We start from the raw sequence: 17,837 nt of genomic DNA on the forward strand, positions 1-17,837 counted from the left end.
AAGAGAAGAAAATGTACAAGTTTAATAAAAAGGGCCTTCCCTTTTAAAATAAATTTAAGCAAGTGCTTTCTTTCTTTATGGGGTCGCTGATTTAAACTCTACAAAATTAACACAGGACAGACACTGTGATATGTCCTATTCTAGACATGGACTCCTTTAAAAAAATCTCATCTTTCCAATCTTTTTGAGTGAAATACATCTTAGGTTGCAAGTGCGTGCCCATAAAGTTTCACCAAACAACACTTAGTCTTACACCTGTGCTAACTTCTGGCATTTTCTTCTTCTGTGTCACTTTTGAAAAATTCTAGCCATACCCCACTCAGTTGGCTTTTGCTTTGTTTTGTTTTGTTGTTGTTGTTGTTGCTGCTGCTGCTTAAATAATGACCCACGATGGACTAATCCACACATTGAAACACTGCCTTTGAGGGCACAGGAGGATGCACCCTGTCCAGGGGAAGACCGAGACCTTCCTGAGACTGGAGTGACTTGGACCAGAATCACTTTGGCATCCATGATTTTCATCTTTTTTTTTTTTTTTTTTTTTTAAGATTTTATTTATTTATTTGACAGAGATAGAGACAGCCAGCGAGAGAGGGAACACAAGCAGGGGGAGTGGGAGAGGAAGAAGCAGGCTCACAGCGGAGGAGCCTGATGTGGGGCTCGATCCTGGAACGCCGGGATCACGCCCTGAGCCGAAGGCAGGCACTTAACCGCTGTGCCACCCAGGCGCCCCCATGATTTTCATCTTTCCCCGCAGCTCTGCAATCTTTCTTGGTCTCCCACGTGCCTCTGCAGTGAAATGGGGACAGGGTACCACCTGCCTGAATCCGGCCTCCGGGCTTGGCCCCAATTCTGCTGCCTACCTGTAGGTGTTCCCTTCCTGCCTCTAGACTCTGGAGGCTCTTCTTTTCTTCCTCCCTGTCATCCACACATGTAGTCCTGAGTGTGGAAGAGCATTGGGGGAACCCATGGGGTCAGGCAGGCGGCCTGGGGTCTCCACTTGCACAGGTGACTCAGGAAGCTGGGCCAGGCCTCCTTCCCTTCACCCTTCTTAGAAATCCCCTCACACCAAAAAGGTCACATTCTGTGCATTGGGGGAGAGACTTGCACCCAATAGGGCTTAGAAATCTATGCCAGAGGCAACTTGGGCAAATACCTCATGTCCTCCTTTTGCAGCCTTCCTCCTTTGTGGAGGCATTGCTCGGGGATTCTGGCCCTCTCCCTGCCAAGCATTCTAGGCAGCCTGGGAGTCTGGCCTCAGAGATGATGGTGAGTCGATGAAACCTGTGGCCGCATCCCAGAGAGATCAGGCCCCCGCTCTGGGAGAGCCTGTGGTCCAGAGACAGAGGCATTGGGAGGAGACTCCACCCACCATGCCAGGTGTGCAGCAGTGAGCAGGTCACTCAGCTTCTTTGAACCTCCGGTTTCCTCACCTGGACTCTGGGTGGGTGTGAGGGTTACGTGAGATCATAGGCGTTAGGTCGCCCAAGGGAAGTGCTCAGCAAGGGAGCCTCCTTCAGAGGGCTGGCATCCCCCTCTGCCTACCTGCCTGTCTCCTTATTCCTCCTCAGTAGCTGGCAGCTCTCCTCTACACCCATCCTGCCACCCCATGAGCCACCCTCAAACTCCCTCCAGAGGTCCTCGAGCCCAGTGATGCCTCTGGCTGAGCAGGGGGCCTTTCTCCACCTACTCAAGCAAGACCTGTCTCTCCATAACTTAGTCATGTCAAAGATAAAAAGTGGATTTTATTTGTATTTATTTTTTAAAGACTATATTTGAGAGAGCAGAGCGAGAGAGAGAGCACAAGGCAGGGGACAGAGGGAGAGGGAGAAGCAGATTCCCCGCTGAGCAGAGAGCCCTGACATGGGGCTCAATCCAGGACCCTGGGATCATGACCTGAGCTGAAGGCAGACGCTTAGCCAACTGAGCCACCCAGGAGCCCCTATTTATTTTTAAATATTTTATTTTTAAGTAATCTCTACACCCAATGTAGGGCTCGAACTCAACCCCAAAATCCAGAGTCCCATGCTCCAGTGACTGAGCCAGGCACCCTGGTGTTTGGATTTTAGAAGAAACTGTTGGGAATCACTTAATTCTGCAGTAGGAAGATCATCAAGTGAAGTCTCTTAACACCATCAGACCAGTGGAACTTTTAGGGTTTTCACACAGAGTCCTTTCATGTTTCCGATGCAGGAAGCCGTCATGCCAACTCGCTTCTGCCAACACGTGTCCTGTTTGTCTCATGGGTTTGCAGGCCCCGTGGTCCACTTGCTCCTGGCTGGTGGACTACATGGGACCTGTGGCCCCTGCTTGGCCGGCCAGTGGCGTCTCACCACTGTGCTCTTTCAGGCGGTGGGGCTGCTGTTCCAGTCTGGGCAGCCAACTCCTGCCACACCACCGTGGCCCTTGAAACTAAACTGCCTATTTGGGGCTTTCTGTGGTGCTAACAGTGGTGCTCTTGTTGGGAAGACTGCCCAGCAGTGGGCCAATAGCCAAGGTCTTCAATGGCCATTTCACTAAGAGGTGGAATGGAGTTTTAAAAAATCACCTCAACAAAGACCTGTTACTATCCTCTCCTGTTCCATACACTTCAGTAAGGAGTTTGTTCACTGACTGTGGCTGTCCCTAGAAAGGGGTTATTTCTAGGCCATGTCTGGGATAAAGATCAGGTCAAAGGGGTTGGGAGCTACATAGACTATTTTGAAAATTTGGGATTCTTTGCTCCGCATTCCTGCGTATGATGCATCTTCCTCCCCTCCAGCGTCAAGCCCAGGCCCACCTGGTTGGTGCACCTTCTGGGTAGCCGGCGGGCGGGGGCGGGGCGGGGGGGGGGGCTCAGGGATTGAAGTTAATTTTGAAGAATCTGCCTGGATTCTTCCTTGGACTGACTGGTCCTGCATCCCGAAGACAGTGACTGACCTGCTTGCCGAGTCTCCCTCCAGCGGTCCTCATGGTGTGTGGAGCTTCGTAAACAGCCAGTTGCATTCACACATGACCCTTCCAAACAAAAGGTCTGGGGGGGGCGGTTGGTAGGTGATAGAAGAGGTGCAGCTCTACCTACTGGGATGGGAAATCCTCGGAGATGGGGGGAGCCCCTCAGATCCGGGATGGTAGCAAGTGCAGTCAGTGCTCCGTCCTCTAGATCCAGCACCACAACCTGCCAGTGACCTAGTCCACTGAGCCTGGCGCCATCAGCGGCAGCCTAGACATTGACAAGCTCATGGACCTGCACAGCCTTGTTCCAAATTGACTGATAACAAAACCACACTTCTGATGCCTAAGCAGCCCCAGGCTATGCCACGGATAGTGGTTGGGGCTGCAGCTGTTCAGTGGCACTGCCCTGTGGTGGTCCAAGTCAGGCTTAACAGATCCTCAACCCTGCGCCCCAGCATTCTGTGTTTGCACGTGGGAAAGAATGAGGCACAGTGTCTCCCCACTGGGCATGAGGGGTGTTTGGGGCCTTGTAATTATTGGTAATGACACCAAAGAGCTGCAGGTCAGTCTGAAGTGCCTTGTGTGCGTCCTAATGGATGATAGACGAGTCTCCGACTACATCCTGGCTCCTTCACGGCTGGAAACCTCCAGGACCCTGAAGGGCAGGTTGGCGGATCCTCAGGATTCGCTGCTTCTTGGAGTCCTGTTCCTAGGTTGCTTTAATTAAATGTGTGAGAGAAACGGAATGAATTCACTCTCAGGCTCTGTTAGATTAATCAGAGTGGCCTACCCGTGTGAAAATTCAGGAGGTGGGGGCAGGGGCGGGGGGGGGGGGACGGATTGTTGGCAGAGACAGGCCTCCAGGAGGGTCTGCCTCACACTGTTACAAGGCTTCCTGGGCGTGCCAAGAGTGTGTGACCCTGACAGCTGTTTATCCGGCCGTTTCTCAGGGCTGGGTCTGCAGCAAGCACCTTGAGGGACGAGGGAATGGCTCCCTCTAGAACAAAGAGCAGGCTTCCCTGCTGCTCGCCGGCAAGGGGCGGGTTCCGCCACTCGCTCCTGGAATACCACCCGCTGCCCCCACGGAGCCAAGGAGTCCAACGCTGATGCCGAAGCTGCTTGCTGCGAGCAGTAAAGCTTTTGTCTCTGACCCAGGAATGTCCAGGCCTCTGCCAGCAGAAGGCTGGATGTGCTCATCTTAGGCCCTCACACCTGGTTTGCATCAAGCATTTGGGGTCACTTTCCCAGCTTTAATCTGGCCTCCATTTGTAAGTCTTTTGGGTTAGAGCAAAGGCATGAGGGTATATTCACGCCGCCAAGAGGAAGTAGTGACCGACAGGCTCCCATGTCCATTTTCCCTTTCTTCCTTTCAGTAAAGAAATCCCCAGGTTTTCGCTAGGTACACGGTTGCCCAGCTCAGAGCTGTGGTCTCCTAGCCTCCCCTGCAGATAGATGTGACCATGTGTCTGACCTGGCCAGAAGGACGGGTGCTGCTTCCAGGTGCGGCCCTTAAAAGGAATTGGTGTGCCCTCTACTTGCCCTTTCCCTTCCCAAGAATCCGATGGTGGAGGCCAGCCTCCCTCTATGTTCAGGGCAACACCCAGGAAGGATGCTGAGAAACCAGAGTTAGGAGCTCAGGTCCCTGGATGATTTTATGGGACAAAAAAGTGAAGCTATCTTGTTACGGCTCTTTCTGGTTTCTGTGAAAGCCGCCACATCCTAACTATGATACAGGAGTGAATAGAGGGGAATTTGGAGGATCAGGCCGTGCTCTTCCCCAGGCCCATTCACCCTCCCCACAATCTTAGCAAAGTAGTAAAGAGCTACTTTGTCTTGAGTCTGGAAGGTCTCCCGCTACGGATCTGCAGTCTACTAGCCCAGTGTCCTTGGGCACGAAACCATCTTGAAGCTCAGCTGCCTCATACAGAACATGGGATCCTACTGCCAGTTTCACAGGTAATCATATGAGATGGTGTTCATGAGTAATAAAAACTCACATTGACCTTGTGCCAGGCAGGCTCCAGACACAACCTTCACTTTATGAGGTATGTCTTCCATTTTACAGAGGACAAAACTGAGGTGCAGACTGGTTGATTTATTTATCCATAGAGCAGTAAGAGGTAGAGGCGGGAGTCACCTGTGAGCAGGCTTACCTCCACAGCCCAAAGTCTTAGCTCTGTGCTTGCTCTAACAACCCACCATTACATTAGCAGAGGGCCTGGCATCAGGTAACCTCACTAATTCACCAGATGATAGTGAGCACCAGATTCCGAGTCACACCATTCTGGGTGCTGAGCAAAGCAGACAAGGTCCCTAACCCTCACGGAACTTGTTTTGCTTGGAAAAACACTTTTCCTCATATCCTGCATCCAGTTGTGGGTAAAGCCACAATCATTCACCACTTTTCTCACTCCGAGAGATGTACAAGTCTTCGATGTACAAGCCCCCCAACCCTCCACCCCTACCATCCCTCCTCCTCTCCTATGTCTTTCCCTCCATTCTCACTGCCACTCTGAAGTGCTTGCAGTTCTTCATCACTCAGGTACATTCCTGCCTCAGGACCTTTGTACTTGCTATTCTCACTGCCTAGAACACTTCCTCCATGTGTTTGCATGGTTTATCTCATCTTCAGATCTTTTTTTTTTTTTTAAGATTGTATTTACTTGAGAGAGAGAGAGCACACAAGTGGGGGGAGGGGCAGACGGAGAGGGAGGGGCAGACGGAGAGGGAGAAGCAGACTCCCTGACATGGGGATTCCGGGACTCTGGGATCACAGCCTGAGCCGAAGGCAGACACCCAACTGGCTGAGCCACCCAGGTACCCCTCATCTTCAGACCTTTATTCAAAAAAGACTTGAGTGAAGCTTTCCCTGGTAACTTTTACCTAAAATCCAACCTCTCCCCAACATACCATGTAGTTATTACCTAGCCCCCTTCTTGCTGTATTTCTCTTCTTAGCACATACTATTTAAAATCAGCTTTTACTGAGGTGTAAGTTACATAAAACCCATTTCAAATGTACACTTCAGGGGTTTTTAATAATTTTTAAAAAAGATATGCTTATTTTTAATCAGGGAAATTCAAATCAAAACCACACTGAGATACCACCTTACGCCAGTTAGAATGGCAAAAATTCACAAGGCAAGAAACAACAATTGTTGGAGAGGATGTGGAGAAAGGGGATCCCTCCTACATTGTTGGTGGGAATGCAAGTTGGTACAGCCACTCTGGAAAACAGTGTGGAGGTCCCTTAAAAAGTTAAAAATTGAGCTACCCTATGATCCAGCCATTGCACTACTGGGTGTTTACCCCAAAGATACAGACGTAGTGAAGAGAAGGGCCATATGCACCCCAATGTTCATAGCAGCAATGTCCACAATAGCTAAATCGTGGAAGGAGCCGAGATGCCCTTCAACAGATGACTGGATTAAGAAGATGTCCATATATACAATGGAATATTACTCAGCTATCAGAAAGAACGAATTCTCAACATTTGCTACAACATGGACGGCACTGGAGGAGATAATGCTAAGTGAAATAAGTCAAGCAGAGAAAGATAACTATCATATGATTTCTCTCATCTATGGAACATAAGAACTAGGATGATCGGTAGGAGAAGAAAGGGATAAAGAAAGGGGGGGTAATCAGAAGGGGGAATGAAACATGAGAGACTATGGACTATGAGAAACAAACTGAGGGCCTCGGGGGTGGGGGAATGGGATAGACCGGTGATGGGTAGTAAGGAGGGCACGTATTGCATGGTGCACTGGGTGTTATACGCAACTAATGAATCATCGAGCCTTACATCGGAAACCGGGGATGTACTGTATGGTGACTAACATAATAAAAAATCATTAAAAAAAAAAGATTTGCTTATTTTTAGAGAGAGGTTGGGGGGAGGGGCAGAGGGAGAGGGAGAGAGAATCTTAAGCAGACTGCTCACTGAGTGCTGAGCCCAACACCGCGCCCAATCCCACCACACAAAGATCACAACCTGAGCCAAAACCAAGAGTGGGATGCTTAACCGACTGTACCACCCAGGCGCCTCCGTTTATAATAATTTTTACCAAGTGGTGCAATTAACACCACAAATCAGTTTTAGAATGTGTTTTCATCCCCCACAGTTAGATCTCTCATGCTCAATTACAGTTAATTCCCACTCCCCACGCAGCTCCCAGCAGCCCCTAACCTGCTGTTGCAATAACCCTTCTCTGAGCGCTTGAGATGGATGCTGTCCTACACTATGTAGTCTATGGGTCTGGCCTTGACCCAGCCCGGGGATGCTGATGTTCGTGCACGATGCAGTATCCATTCCTTTGTATGGCAGAGTCGTGTCCCATTACACATTCACATTTTGTCTATCCATTTACCATCTCATGGGATGGAACGTTTTACACCTTGTTTCCTCCACTAGCACATCAGTCCCTCGAGGCTGGCATTTTTGCTGGTTTTGCTAACCTCTGTATTCCCAGCACCTGAACTGTGCCGGGCACATAGTAGGTATTCAACAAATATATGCTGAAGGAATTGTCAATAAAGATAACTTTTTATTATCCTTAAGGGCTAAGCTGGCCCTTCCCCAAGCAGGGAAAAGAGGTCGCAGTGACCGGCAGTGTGGAGCCGGAAGTCAGGGCACGCCTCTCTGAGGAATGTGCGTTAGAGCAAAGACCTGAGTGCACGCATTCATCATCCCCAGACCCAGCCATCACTCCTGCCTGCCTGCTCCTGCAGGTGTGGTGACCCAGCTGCTGGTGGCAGGGCTAGCCAGGGAGGGACTTGCAAGGACACTTGACCTCACAGCAAAAGGAGCGGATGGCTCAGGCCTCCCCTTACCCCCCATGGCCTGACTGGCCCAGCCCAGCACGGGGAACCCCTTCCCCCAAGCACCCTCCAGGGAGAGCCACAGGGGCCTTGGACTTGAGCCACACCCTCTGGGTGTGAATCCCAGCTCTAGCCATTTGTACTACATTGCTCCCCCCCGCCACCCCGTCACCTTGTTTGGTCCCTCAGTTTTCTCATCTGTAAAATAGGGATAGTAACAAAACCTACCTTCAAATTTAAGAAGCCAAAACATTATCTTATAAGCAATTAGTCTGTGCCAGGCACAGTTCTAGGAAACTAATCCATGACAACAATCCCATATGGTGGCTGCCATGTACAGATGAAGAAACTGAGGCACAAAGAGGCAAAGTGACTTTCCTGAGCTCACCCCACTACTGAGTGATACGGTAGGTCTTCAAATTCAGGAGGCTGATTCCAAGTTCATGCTCTTCACCCCTTCAGACTTAGCTTCTCATGCAGCCAGTCAGGGGTTGTTAAAGGGAGTTCATGTGCGTGAAGCCCTTGGAACAGTGCCTGGCCCGCAGTGAGTATACACAGTGTCAGCGTTATGATGATACGTAGTGCACAGGGAGGCGCCCACCCTCTCATTTCTTCAAAAGCAGGCATCTGGGACACCTGGGGGGCTCAGTCGGTGAAGCATCTGCCTTCAGCTCAGGTCATGATCCCACAGTCCTGGGATCGAGTCCCGCATTGGGCTGCTTGCTCAGCCAGGAGTCTGCTGCTTCCTCTCCCTCTGCTGCTCCCCCTGTTCGTGCTGTCTCTCTGACAAATAAAATCTTAAAAAAAAAAAAAAAAAAGATCCTACCACAAGAAAAAAACATTGTAACTGTGTATGGTGATGGATGTGACTTACTGTGATGATCATTTATAACACATACAAATGTTGAATCATGTTTTACACCTGAAACTAATATAGTAAGTATATGTGTAACACGTCCATTATACCTCAGTTAAAAAAAAAAAGCAGGCATCTGACCCTTTTGGGGGAAGCGGATGACAGCTCCAGCCCTCTCCCCAGAAACCTACATCTGCTCACACAGTCCCCCCTCACTTGCCAAGGCTCACCGGGTGGAAATTTAGCAATCACCTGTCCACCCACCTTATTTCCCACAGAAGAAAAGTTGGGTGGTGCTGGGGAGGGGCTATGAGTCAAGGCTAAGGACTCTGAGCCAGGTTGGGTGGGGCTCCTCAGAAGTCCTTGGGCAGGCCCTTCCCCCCTGCCCTCCGGCACTCTCGGCCCTCCCCACAGACCTCCTCTCACCACCATGGAGTTCGACCTGGCCGCAGGTGCGCTCCTGGGAAGTGGGGCATTTGAGGTGCAGGGGGCCAGGCTAAAAACCAGCACCCACCTCCAAAGGCGCATGCGCTGCACCTGCACCAACCCACCCAACTTCTCTCCACAGCCCTGGACTCCAAGAAGCCCCAGGGGACGGGCCAGGTAGGAGACCACAAACACAGCCCCTCCAAGGTGCAGGGCGCGTCAGAGGCGGGGGCCGCTGATAAAATGAGGGTAAGTCCCCTCAGGACCAGGCACATTCCTCCCGGGGGCGGGGGAGGTAGGCCTTGGGATCCAGGGCCCCGCCGAGCCCCGGGGCTTCCAACTTGGGGGCGGGGGCCGGGTCAGGGGTCCGGGCCTCACTGCCCCGCCTCCAACTAGCAGGGCCGCGGTCACCGCAGCTCCTCGGACTCCAGCAGCAGCTCCAGCGACTCCGACGTGGAAGCAAAGGTAAGGCTCCCCGCAAGCAGGCGCCCCGGGTGCGGGAGAGTCCCGGGCAGTCGTTTCAGCGGCCGAACCCTCGCTGTCCCCTTCCGTCCCCTCCGCCCACAGCCTCACGCTGCCGCCTCGGAAGGGCACAAAAGCGCGCCGGGCAAGGTGAAGAAGCCCAAGGTGAAAAAGAAGGAGAAGAAAGGGAAGGCGAAGGAGGCTCCTCGTTGACGGGCCTGGGCGAATCTCATTAAACCTCTGCTCGGCTCTCGGGTCGCCTTCTGGTCGCGAAGTGGGGTACCGGCCGCGCCCCACCCCGCCCGCCCCGCTTCCCGGGCCGGGCCTGCCCCCTGCCGGGCGGCCGCGCCAAGGAGAGGCTGCCCACGCCGTGCCCATCACGGTTTATTGTTTCCGGAACAGCCGCCGCGCTGGCGGGCGGCCGGCGCAGCTGGCGATCTCGGCACCTCGGCGGGGGGCGGGGGGACGGGGGGCAGGGTCTTGGGGTGGGGGCGGCGCCGGTGCCCAGCGGGCGGGCCCCTGGGCGCGCGGCGGGCGGGGGAGCGGCGGCCGCGGGCAGCAGCTGGGGCGTGGGCCGGGCCGCCCTCACCGCACCAGGTGGAAGGTGAGCCAGTACATGAGCAGGGGCTGCGCCGCCGCCACGGCCATGGTCAGGTACATGCGCAGCTGGTTCCTGGCCCCGCGCACCGGGACGCCCTCGGCCGCTGCCTCCGCCAGGATCTTCAGCCGCAGCGTCCGGATCTGGGGCGGGAAGGGGGGTTCACCCTTGAGTCCCGGGCCGGGCGGGGGCGCCTGGATGTACTCCAAGCCCTGCCTCTCTGCCTCCACCGGGGCGGCTGGGCTCAGTCTCTGCTCGCAGGGAGCCTAGGTTTCCCCCCACATCTCCTCTAATAGATGCTGAGGGCTTGCTTCTCCCCAAGGCTTGGGAGCAGATGTGAGGGTTGCAAGCCCGTGCGGCAGGCGAGGCCCCGTGTGAGATGCAGAGCTTCGCGGTGAATACCCTGCCTGAGGAGGGTGCCTGAGGAGGGTGGCAGGCCCAGCCGTGGCTTACGTTGGCCGGACGACAGTTTCCAACATAAGCCAGAAAGGCTTTTTTTTTTTAACTTTAAAATAATGACATCTAAGTCAAAGTTTATCTGAGGGTCAGATTTGGCCAGTTTTTGCCCTCTGCTCCTCACATATGCTCACACTGCCTCCTCCCAGGGCCCTGAGGTGCATTCATCATCATCCCCCTTTTTACAAAAGGGGAAGCAGGTTTAAAGAGAGGAAGGGATTTGCTGGGGACCCAGAGAAGCTACTTCCAGTGGTACCGAACCTTTTTTCATCCTAACAGAAATTCTGGCAGGAAAGCCCACCACGGAAGAGTGGAGTGAGGGTGAGGGCCCACCCTAACAGCCCAGCAGGCTCCTTCTCTTCCTTCCAGCCCCAGCTTAGACACCCCCTCTTCCAGGAGGCCCTCCTGACCCTCAGGCTGGGGCAGCCACTTTAAGGCTCCTCAGTTCAGCAATGTGGCTCTCGCCTCAACTCCTTGCCTGACATCCTCTGCTTGGATGCCTCCAGGGACCCCGATTCTGAGGGCTTATGCCCTCAAGTCTCATCCTCCCGAGCCCCAGCTCACCATGAACACAAAGATAGACACGCAGCACCAACCCAGCACCAGGTAGTAGCCAATCTTCCCAAAGAGCAGGCCCATAAGGACCCCGCCAATCATCCTGGGAAGAGAGGGGAAGGCTGGTCTGAGGAAGAGACCTCGGGGCTGGGGCTGGAGGGGGGAGGGGTAGGGGGTACTCACCCAACGTATTTGTAGCCCAAGAAGGCCACCAAATCGATAGTAGTGAGGTCAGTGTTGACAGTGACCAGGTAGAGACTGAGCAGGATGGCCAGCACCTCCAAGGTCAGCCAGGCCAACGCGGAGCTTGCCTGCAGCCCGAGGAGGTCTGGGGAGAACCTGCCGGCACCGAGCTGTCACTCCGATGGCCAGCTCACCCCCTCCCAGAGCATCCACCTGGAGACAGCCTGTGTTGGGTGGGGCTGGAGACTCAACAGTGACCAAGATGGATCTGGACCCTGTCCTCATGGAACGCTCATGCCAGGGAAGGCAGACCAGTCCTCAGTGACAGCCCCGAGAGGTCAGGGCTGGGATGAGGGAAGCACAGGGCAGGGGAGGTGCCTGACCCAGTCGGGAGACAGTGTCAGAGAGGGCTCCCCAGAAGAAAGGACATCTGAGCTGAGGCTTGAAGGAATAAGGAGCTGACTGGCAAAGGACCACGGCCTCTGCCATATCCCCAGTGCTTCAAAAATTAATTGAGTCTAATGACAATCGTTTTCGATGCCACAAAAGGAATGAACTGGGGCCAAGGAGCGAGATGTGAGGGCTTGACCCAGTTGGGGGGTGGGAAGGCTTCCCTGAGTATGTGACACCAGAATGGAGACATTGCAGGTGAGCAGGTGCTCCGCAGGTGATGCTGGGGAGGAACATACTCCTGAGCAAAGGGAATTGGATGTGCAAAGGCCCCGGGGTAGGAATGGCAGCACCGGGCACTCTGGAGGATGAAAGAGGCCTAGAGTGGAGAAGCAGAGTGAGGAGGAGGGGCAGAAAGAGGCTGCACGGAGGCAGGGCGGTGCACGAGACTCAGGAGCCAGGGCTAGATCTGAGGTCGGAAGAGCTACGGGCAGCTTCTGAGCAGGGTGGACGTGGCCAGACCCACATCTCAGACCAGATCTTCCTGGCTGCTGTTGGAATCGGTGAGAGTATGTGAGCAAAGCAGCTGGTTAGGAGGCAGTGAGGATGAGCCGGATCTGGTGGTGGAGGCTAAGAAGAAGGATGGAGTTAAGAGTCACCCACCACAGGTGTGGTGATGGGCTGCACGGGGGTGGAAAGCAAGGGAAGAGGTGAGGGTGACGCTGACTGTGACCCCAAGGCCTCTGTCCTGGGCCAACTGGGAGCACGGTAGGGCTGTTCCGAGTCAGGAGATCCAAGAGACCTTCCTGACTGCCCCTCAGCCCCCCAAACCTCACCCCACTCTGCCTACTCCAGGCCTCCCTTACCTATCCTGGGTCCCCAGCGCCAGGCCAGCCACCAAGACATAAGTGATGAAAGCCATAGCTGTGGGAGGCAGACACACAGACACTGGTCAGAGGAAGACGGACCACCCTGGGCCACTAGGCACCTACGCCTCTGCCCTAGACGCGCCCGCCCAGAGGGAGGAGGGTGCAGGGTGCTGGCGGGGAGGGGAACCTGGAATGTAGAGGTCAGGAGCGTTGACGTCAAAGCGCGGGGCCACCGGCGTGTCTTGCTGGTACTGCACTTCCCAGTCCTGTGGGGGAGAGTGAGGGGAGCGGGCAGGACCCCCGGGGGGGGGGCTCCTCCCACACTGCGTCCAGGCCCTCTCTTGGGGCAGACCTGCCCTCCCCCCCATACCACGGGCCTCTGACTCACCCTCTGCCCCCACCCCTCCACCGCCACCCCTGGACTTTGCCCCTCCTGAGGCCGTGTTCACCTCAGCGGGCGGGGTGCTGACCTGGTGCAGGTAGGGGAAGAAGAGCAGGCCCAGCTTTTTGCCCACATACATGGTGTCCACAGCGAAGTAGTACTTGAGCTTGGTGACGGGGATGAAGCGATCAATCTGGGGGGAGGTGGCGCCCAAGCCTGAAGCCCTGGCCTCAAGCCCCGTCTTCCCCCCCACACCCAGCAGCCCCGCCCACTCACGTTCTTATCCACCAGCTCCTTGCCCTGGGCGGCCAGGCTGCTGCCGTAGGCCATGGCCATGTTGGACACAGGATCCGCCAGGAAGGCAGCCTGGGGGGAGGCGGAGGCTGCAGGGTAGCCCAGGCCGCTGGGTGCCCGCTGGGCCCCGTAGCCCCGGCTCTGGGCCGAACTCGTGTCATCGAAGAGCTGGTGGGGGTCGGCCATGCTGGGCTGGGACACCGGGATCCTCCGCTTAGATGCTGCAGGGGAAGAGGGTGGGGAGCTACATTGCTTCATTCAGGCCGTAGGAGCTCTCCTGCAGCGAAGCACTGGTTTGCAGGTCAGATGGGCGTGGAGGCAGGTGCGGGGCTGGCTTTGTCTGCCTGTCATCTCTCCGTCCAAATTGCAACAGTGACAATGACGTCGAGGGCTACTATGTGCTGGGCCTACTGTGCAGAGGATCCTGTCCTAAGCCTTTCACAAACAGGGTCTCTGTCAGGGTCTCCCTTGGAGCTCCCCTCACTTGTTTGCTCCAGCCACGTGAGCTTCAATGTTCAGCGAACACACCAGGCACGCTTCCACCTCAGAGCCTTTGCACCAGCTGTTCCTCTGCCCAAATGCTCCCCCCCCCCCAGTCCCACAGCTCCCTCCTCTCCTCAAGGTCTTGGCTCTGGGGTGCCTTTCCTACCACTGTGTACAACCACATGGTCCTCGACAGCACTCCCCACTCCCCTTCCCTACTTCACTTCTATCCAGACCTCCGCACCAGCTGATGGACTGGCTGCTTGCTTTATTTTGTTCAGTTTCCCCACTAAATGGGAGCCCCCCCCAGGTGGGGAGCTTTGTCTTGTTCATGGCTGGATCCCCAGCCCCTAACACAGGGCTAGAGTAGGTAGCTGATGAAACCCTGAGAAATGAGGGCCTGCCCCACATTACAGAGGTGGTGACCAAGGCCTTGGGGGGGTGACCTGTGTGCAGGGCCAGGCTGAGTGAGTGACAGGGCAGGACTCTAGCTCAGGCGGGCTGGTCAATGTTATGAGAATTAAACCCCACGTGAGCACTTGCCACATCCCAGGCTGTGTTCTAAGCACTATGGACTAACTCATTTCATCCTCACAACAGCCCCGTCTGTGTCAGTGCTATTGCCCCCCCACCCCACTTTACAGACAGGAAAAGCCAGCCCCCGAGAGGTTCAGGCCCTTGCCCAAAGTCATTGGACCAGTATGGAGCAGAGCCAGGCTTCAAGTTTTTAAAAGGTCTTTCTGGCTTCCTGTGGGGAACAGATTGGGGTGGGGGTGGGGGGCAAGAAGAGGGAAGGGGGGAGGAAGCTGCTCCAGTGTGTGGGGGGGGAATAGGGATGGAGGGGTGGGGGCAGTGCTGGGAAAGGGGCTGGGCTGCTTCTGGACGGATTTTGGAGTTCGGAGGGATAGGACCTGCTGGAGGCGTGCTTAGTTGGGGTAGGGTAAGGAGGGAAGAGAAGGGGAATGTGCAGAGGACGGACTTGAACCCAGCACTCTGGCTCCAGGGCCCCTGCCCCTCACCCATAAGCCATGCCGCCACAGCAGTTGCTGAGCTCCTCCTGTGTCCCAGGCACCACTGTGGGCCCAGGGAAGGGGTGAGAGGGTTGCCGTCAGATGGGGCAGAGGAACAAAATCATCGGCATCCTGACTCTGTCTGCACCTCAGTTCTCTCTGCCGTGGAGAGTTCATGGCCCAAGGCCAAGTGACGCTCAGAAACTCCTCAGCCCCTGGCCTGACACAGAAAAAGTGTCGAGCCCTGCCACCTGTTGTCGATTACTAGTCCCTTGACTCTTCCTCTCAAGTTACTTGTTGCCTGAAAACAGACCCAGGTGTGCTCCATCCCAAAGCCAGCAGCACTGGTCCCGGCTCACTTACCGCCAAGGCTCACTTCCCTTTCCCCTCTCCCACTCTGGGAGCTTTGGTGCAAACCCTTCCTTCCTCCCTGTTGCCCCACATCAGCCCTCGATACTTGGGATTCTGCCCCCCAAGAGCCTCCTAAACGTCCCTCTACACAGCCAGGCCGAGGCCATTAGCCACTGTCATCCGACTCAAGCAGCATGTGACGCCACTGTCCCCAATGCCACCTTCCAGCTCTCTCTTCTCTTGGCTTCTGAGACACTGCACCTACCTCCGTCTCTTTCCTGAGCCCCACAAATACCTCTTACGCACCCCTGTGTGTCAGGCTCTGCTGCAGGCACAGTGGATATAGCAATGACCTAATGAGCCTGGGTGGTTCAGTCGGTTAAGCGTCTGCCTTCGGCTCAGGTTATGATCCCAGGGTCCTGGGATCGAGTCTCGCATCGGGCTCCCTGCTCAGTGGGGAGACTGCTTCTTCCCCTCCCTCTGCCTGCCGCTGACCCTGCTTGTGCTCTCTCTCTGTCAAATAAATAGAACCATAAAAAAAAAAAAAAAAAAAACCTCCTGCCTTTACAGAGCTGACGGTCTCCGAATTGGTCCCTCTCCACCCATGACTGTTTTTCAGCTCCCTGAAACATGTGGCCCAGTTTTCCACACTTCTGGCTTTGCCTCTCACCTACAGCAATCTCACCCACCCACAGCTTTCCCAGCCGCAATGCGCCTTGGGCGGTGGGCCCTGTCCCCAGCCACTACTTTTCTCCTGGCCCCACACCCAGGTCTGGCCAGCTCCCTACGGGGCCCTCACCCCATTGTCCAAGCCCCTGACTCCCCTTCTTTCTGGCACCCAACCAATTGCTAGTTCTCACCCACTATGTCTCAATGTTTACCCTCCCCTTTCAGACTCCGTGGTCTTAAACCTGACTTAAATGTCCTCCTACTAAGCCCCCCTGCCCATTCTTGCTCTACCAACCTTCTCTCCAGTCAGCAGCCAGAGTGATCTTTTTAAATGTACAAGAGGACATCTCCTGTCCCCTGCCTAAGATCAGTACCCACTGTGCTGTGAATGATATCCACGCACCTACAAGGCCCTGCATGACCCCAGCCCTGTCAAGCACCCTCGCTTGCTACCTCTCTTGGGGCTCACTGCACCCAGTCACACACTGGCCCGTTGGGCCCTGACTCTGCCAAGCTTCTAGCCCACACAGGCTTTTGAACATGCACTGCTATCACTCTGGAACATCTTCCCAGGATTAACACCTGCAATATAGCTCTGAGGCCTCAGCTCAAGAGTTTCCTCCTCAGAGACCTTCCTCACTCCTCAGTAGAAAGCACTAGCCCCACCTTGTTCTTTCTCATAGTATCTGGTGGTTCCTTTCCCCGTCTAAGTACTTATCACATTCGCTGTTTTCATTTGTCCACTGGTTTACTTGGCACAGGCCTCTCACCACAAATCCCCTTCTCCGAGCAAATTCCTCATTATTGGAGGTACCTCTTCCAGGAAGCTTCACCGACACGCCCAGGCTGTGTCACATGCCTAAGCTGGGCTACCACAGCCCCTCCATCCTGGTCCTGACCCCTTCGCCTGTGCTTCCATCAGGCCACCACCGCTCCAGACTGCGGCTGTCTTCTGCTCTGTACTCGTAGCTCCCCGAGGACAGGAACCAGGGCTGTCTGGGCACTGCCGAAGCCCCAGCATCACCCCCCACGGGGCCAGCCAGGCACCTTATTATGGCTGGAGGGAGGAATGAGCACATCAGGCCTCTGAACCTCCACGCATCTTGGATTTTTCCCTTTACAGCCGTCATGACTCCCCAGATTTTCTCGCTGACTTGTTTGTTCCGAGTTTAGTGTCTGTCTCACCGCTAAACCTAAGTTGTGAGTTAACAAGGGCTAGTGCTATGCTGGTTACTACCAGGTACCCAAATTCCAGCACAGGGCCTGCCTGGCCAAGGAGAGCTGAGGCAGGATACGCTCAGTGAATAAATGAGATGCACGCACGCTCACGGAGATGAAGAGGAACTTAGAGATACAAATTAACAGAGACGGGGAAAGGGGGTGAGCAGTACAAGATATACAGGTTCAAATCTTAAATGAGAGGTAAACATGGCCCTCTCCGCTCACGAAGGGCTCTGAACACTGTCCTGCGGAGCGTGGGCGACAGCCCGAGGCCACCGAAGGGTGGGGAGAAGAAAGCTGATCGCTAACTGCAAATGAATGAAAGTCCCGTTCTCCTGCACATCACACAATATCCTGCCCAAAGTTGTTTTCTCCCAAAGGAATTTCCTAAAGAAAAGAAGGATCGACCCCAACGCGCCCCCTACCCGGACCTGGCATCCCAGCGCTGTGCACAACCCGAAGCTCCAGCTCCCTGACCCCGTGACCTCCGACCCGCAGGGACCTCGCCAACTGCCGCGGCAGCCCCACCACGCCCCCGCCAGCCCCCCCACCCCGCCCCGATCTCCTCCACCGGCCACGTACGCCACTTACGCTGCCGGGGCGTCCCCGCCGCCGCCAAGCCTGCCGGGTGCATCCTTCTCCGTCGCAGCTGCCGCCGCCGCCGCCGCCCCAGCCACGGTTCGAAATGTGCCCGCCCGGCTCCCGTAGCCACGGCCCACCGACGGCGCGACAGCCAATGGGCGTCACGATCGCTCAGAGGCCACGCCCCTCGCTGAGGCCTTCACGAGTTGGCAGTGGGTAAGAGGCGGGGACTGGAGACCGGTGGCGGAAGGCGAGTGTCAGCACTAGTGGGGCAGGAGGGCGGGGCCGAGAACAAT

The 17,837-nt window shown here is 55.3% G+C and overlaps 2 protein-coding genes across 6 annotated transcripts; one reads left to right on the forward strand and one right to left on the reverse strand.

The window, feature by feature from the left end:
• The first annotated feature begins 8,964 nt into the window (after window positions 1–8,964).
• On the forward strand, window positions 8,965–9,747 carry C21H19orf33 (chromosome 21 C19orf33 homolog). 4 transcript variants are annotated; one of them, XM_087870719.1, is made up of 4 exons: window positions 8,965–9,062; window positions 9,179–9,213; window positions 9,433–9,501; window positions 9,604–9,747. In XM_087870719.1, the coding sequence occupies exons 1-4, from the start codon at window positions 9,041–9,043 to the stop codon at window positions 9,709–9,711; spliced, it is 234 nt and encodes a 77-aa protein (XP_087726845.1). In that variant the 5' UTR covers window positions 8,965–9,040; the 3' UTR covers window positions 9,712–9,747. The 4 variants fall into 4 exon arrangements, with proteins under 4 accessions (XP_087726845.1, XP_087726846.1, XP_045641962.2 ...); XM_087870720.1 differs by having other exon boundaries at window positions 9,436–9,501; XM_045786006.2 differs by having other exon boundaries at window positions 8,966–9,062; window positions 9,179–9,285.
• Window positions 9,748–9,864: 117 nt separating this feature from the next.
• YIF1B (Yip1 interacting factor homolog B, membrane trafficking protein) lies at window positions 9,865–17,653 on the reverse strand. 2 transcript variants are annotated; one of them, XM_045785996.2, is made up of 8 exons: window positions 17,551–17,653; window positions 13,208–13,446; window positions 13,020–13,124; window positions 12,737–12,815; window positions 12,547–12,604; window positions 11,291–11,446; window positions 11,117–11,210; window positions 9,865–10,239 (listed from the first exon to the last, which is right to left on the reverse strand). In XM_045785996.2, exons 1-8 carry the CDS (start codon window positions 17,591–17,593, stop codon window positions 10,084–10,086), a joined length of 930 nt encoding a protein of 309 aa, XP_045641952.1. In that variant the 5' UTR covers window positions 17,594–17,653; the 3' UTR covers window positions 9,865–10,083. The 2 variants fall into 2 exon arrangements, with proteins under 2 accessions (XP_045641952.1, XP_045641943.1); XM_045785987.2 differs by having other exon boundaries at window positions 17,542–17,651.
• Window positions 17,654–17,837: the final 184 nt, after the last annotated feature.

This window comes from Ursus americanus, chromosome 21 (genome assembly GCF_024610735.1).
Source record: "Ursus americanus isolate L20-20 chromosome 21, mUrsAme1.1.p, whole genome shotgun sequence".
NCBI lineage: Eukaryota > Metazoa > Chordata > Mammalia > Carnivora > Ursidae > Ursus > Ursus americanus.

Coding starts and splice junctions, on each gene's coding strand:
- YIF1B (XM_045785987.2), bottom strand. CDS start 17,593: ATGCACCCGGCAGGCTTGGCGGCGGCGGGGACGCCCCGGCAGCGTAAG. Junction 13,447..17,541: donor GCCCCGGCAGCGTAAGTGGC/GTACGTGGCCGG, acceptor CTTCCCCTGCAG/CATCTAAGCGGAGGATCCCG. Junction 11,447..12,546: donor GCGCTGGGGACCCAGGATAG/GTAAGGGAGGCC, acceptor CGGTGCCGGCAG/GTTCTCCCCAGACCTCCTCG.
- C21H19orf33 (XM_045786006.2), top strand. CDS start 9,041: ATGGAGTTCGACCTGGCCGCAG. Junction 9,063..9,178: donor GGAGTTCGACCTGGCCGCAG/GTGCGCTCCTGG, acceptor TTCTCTCCACAG/CCCTGGACTCCAAGAAGCCC. Junction 9,502..9,603: donor ACTCCGACGTGGAAGCAAAG/GTAAGGCTCCCC, acceptor CTCCGCCCACAG/CCTCACGCTGCCGCCTCGGA.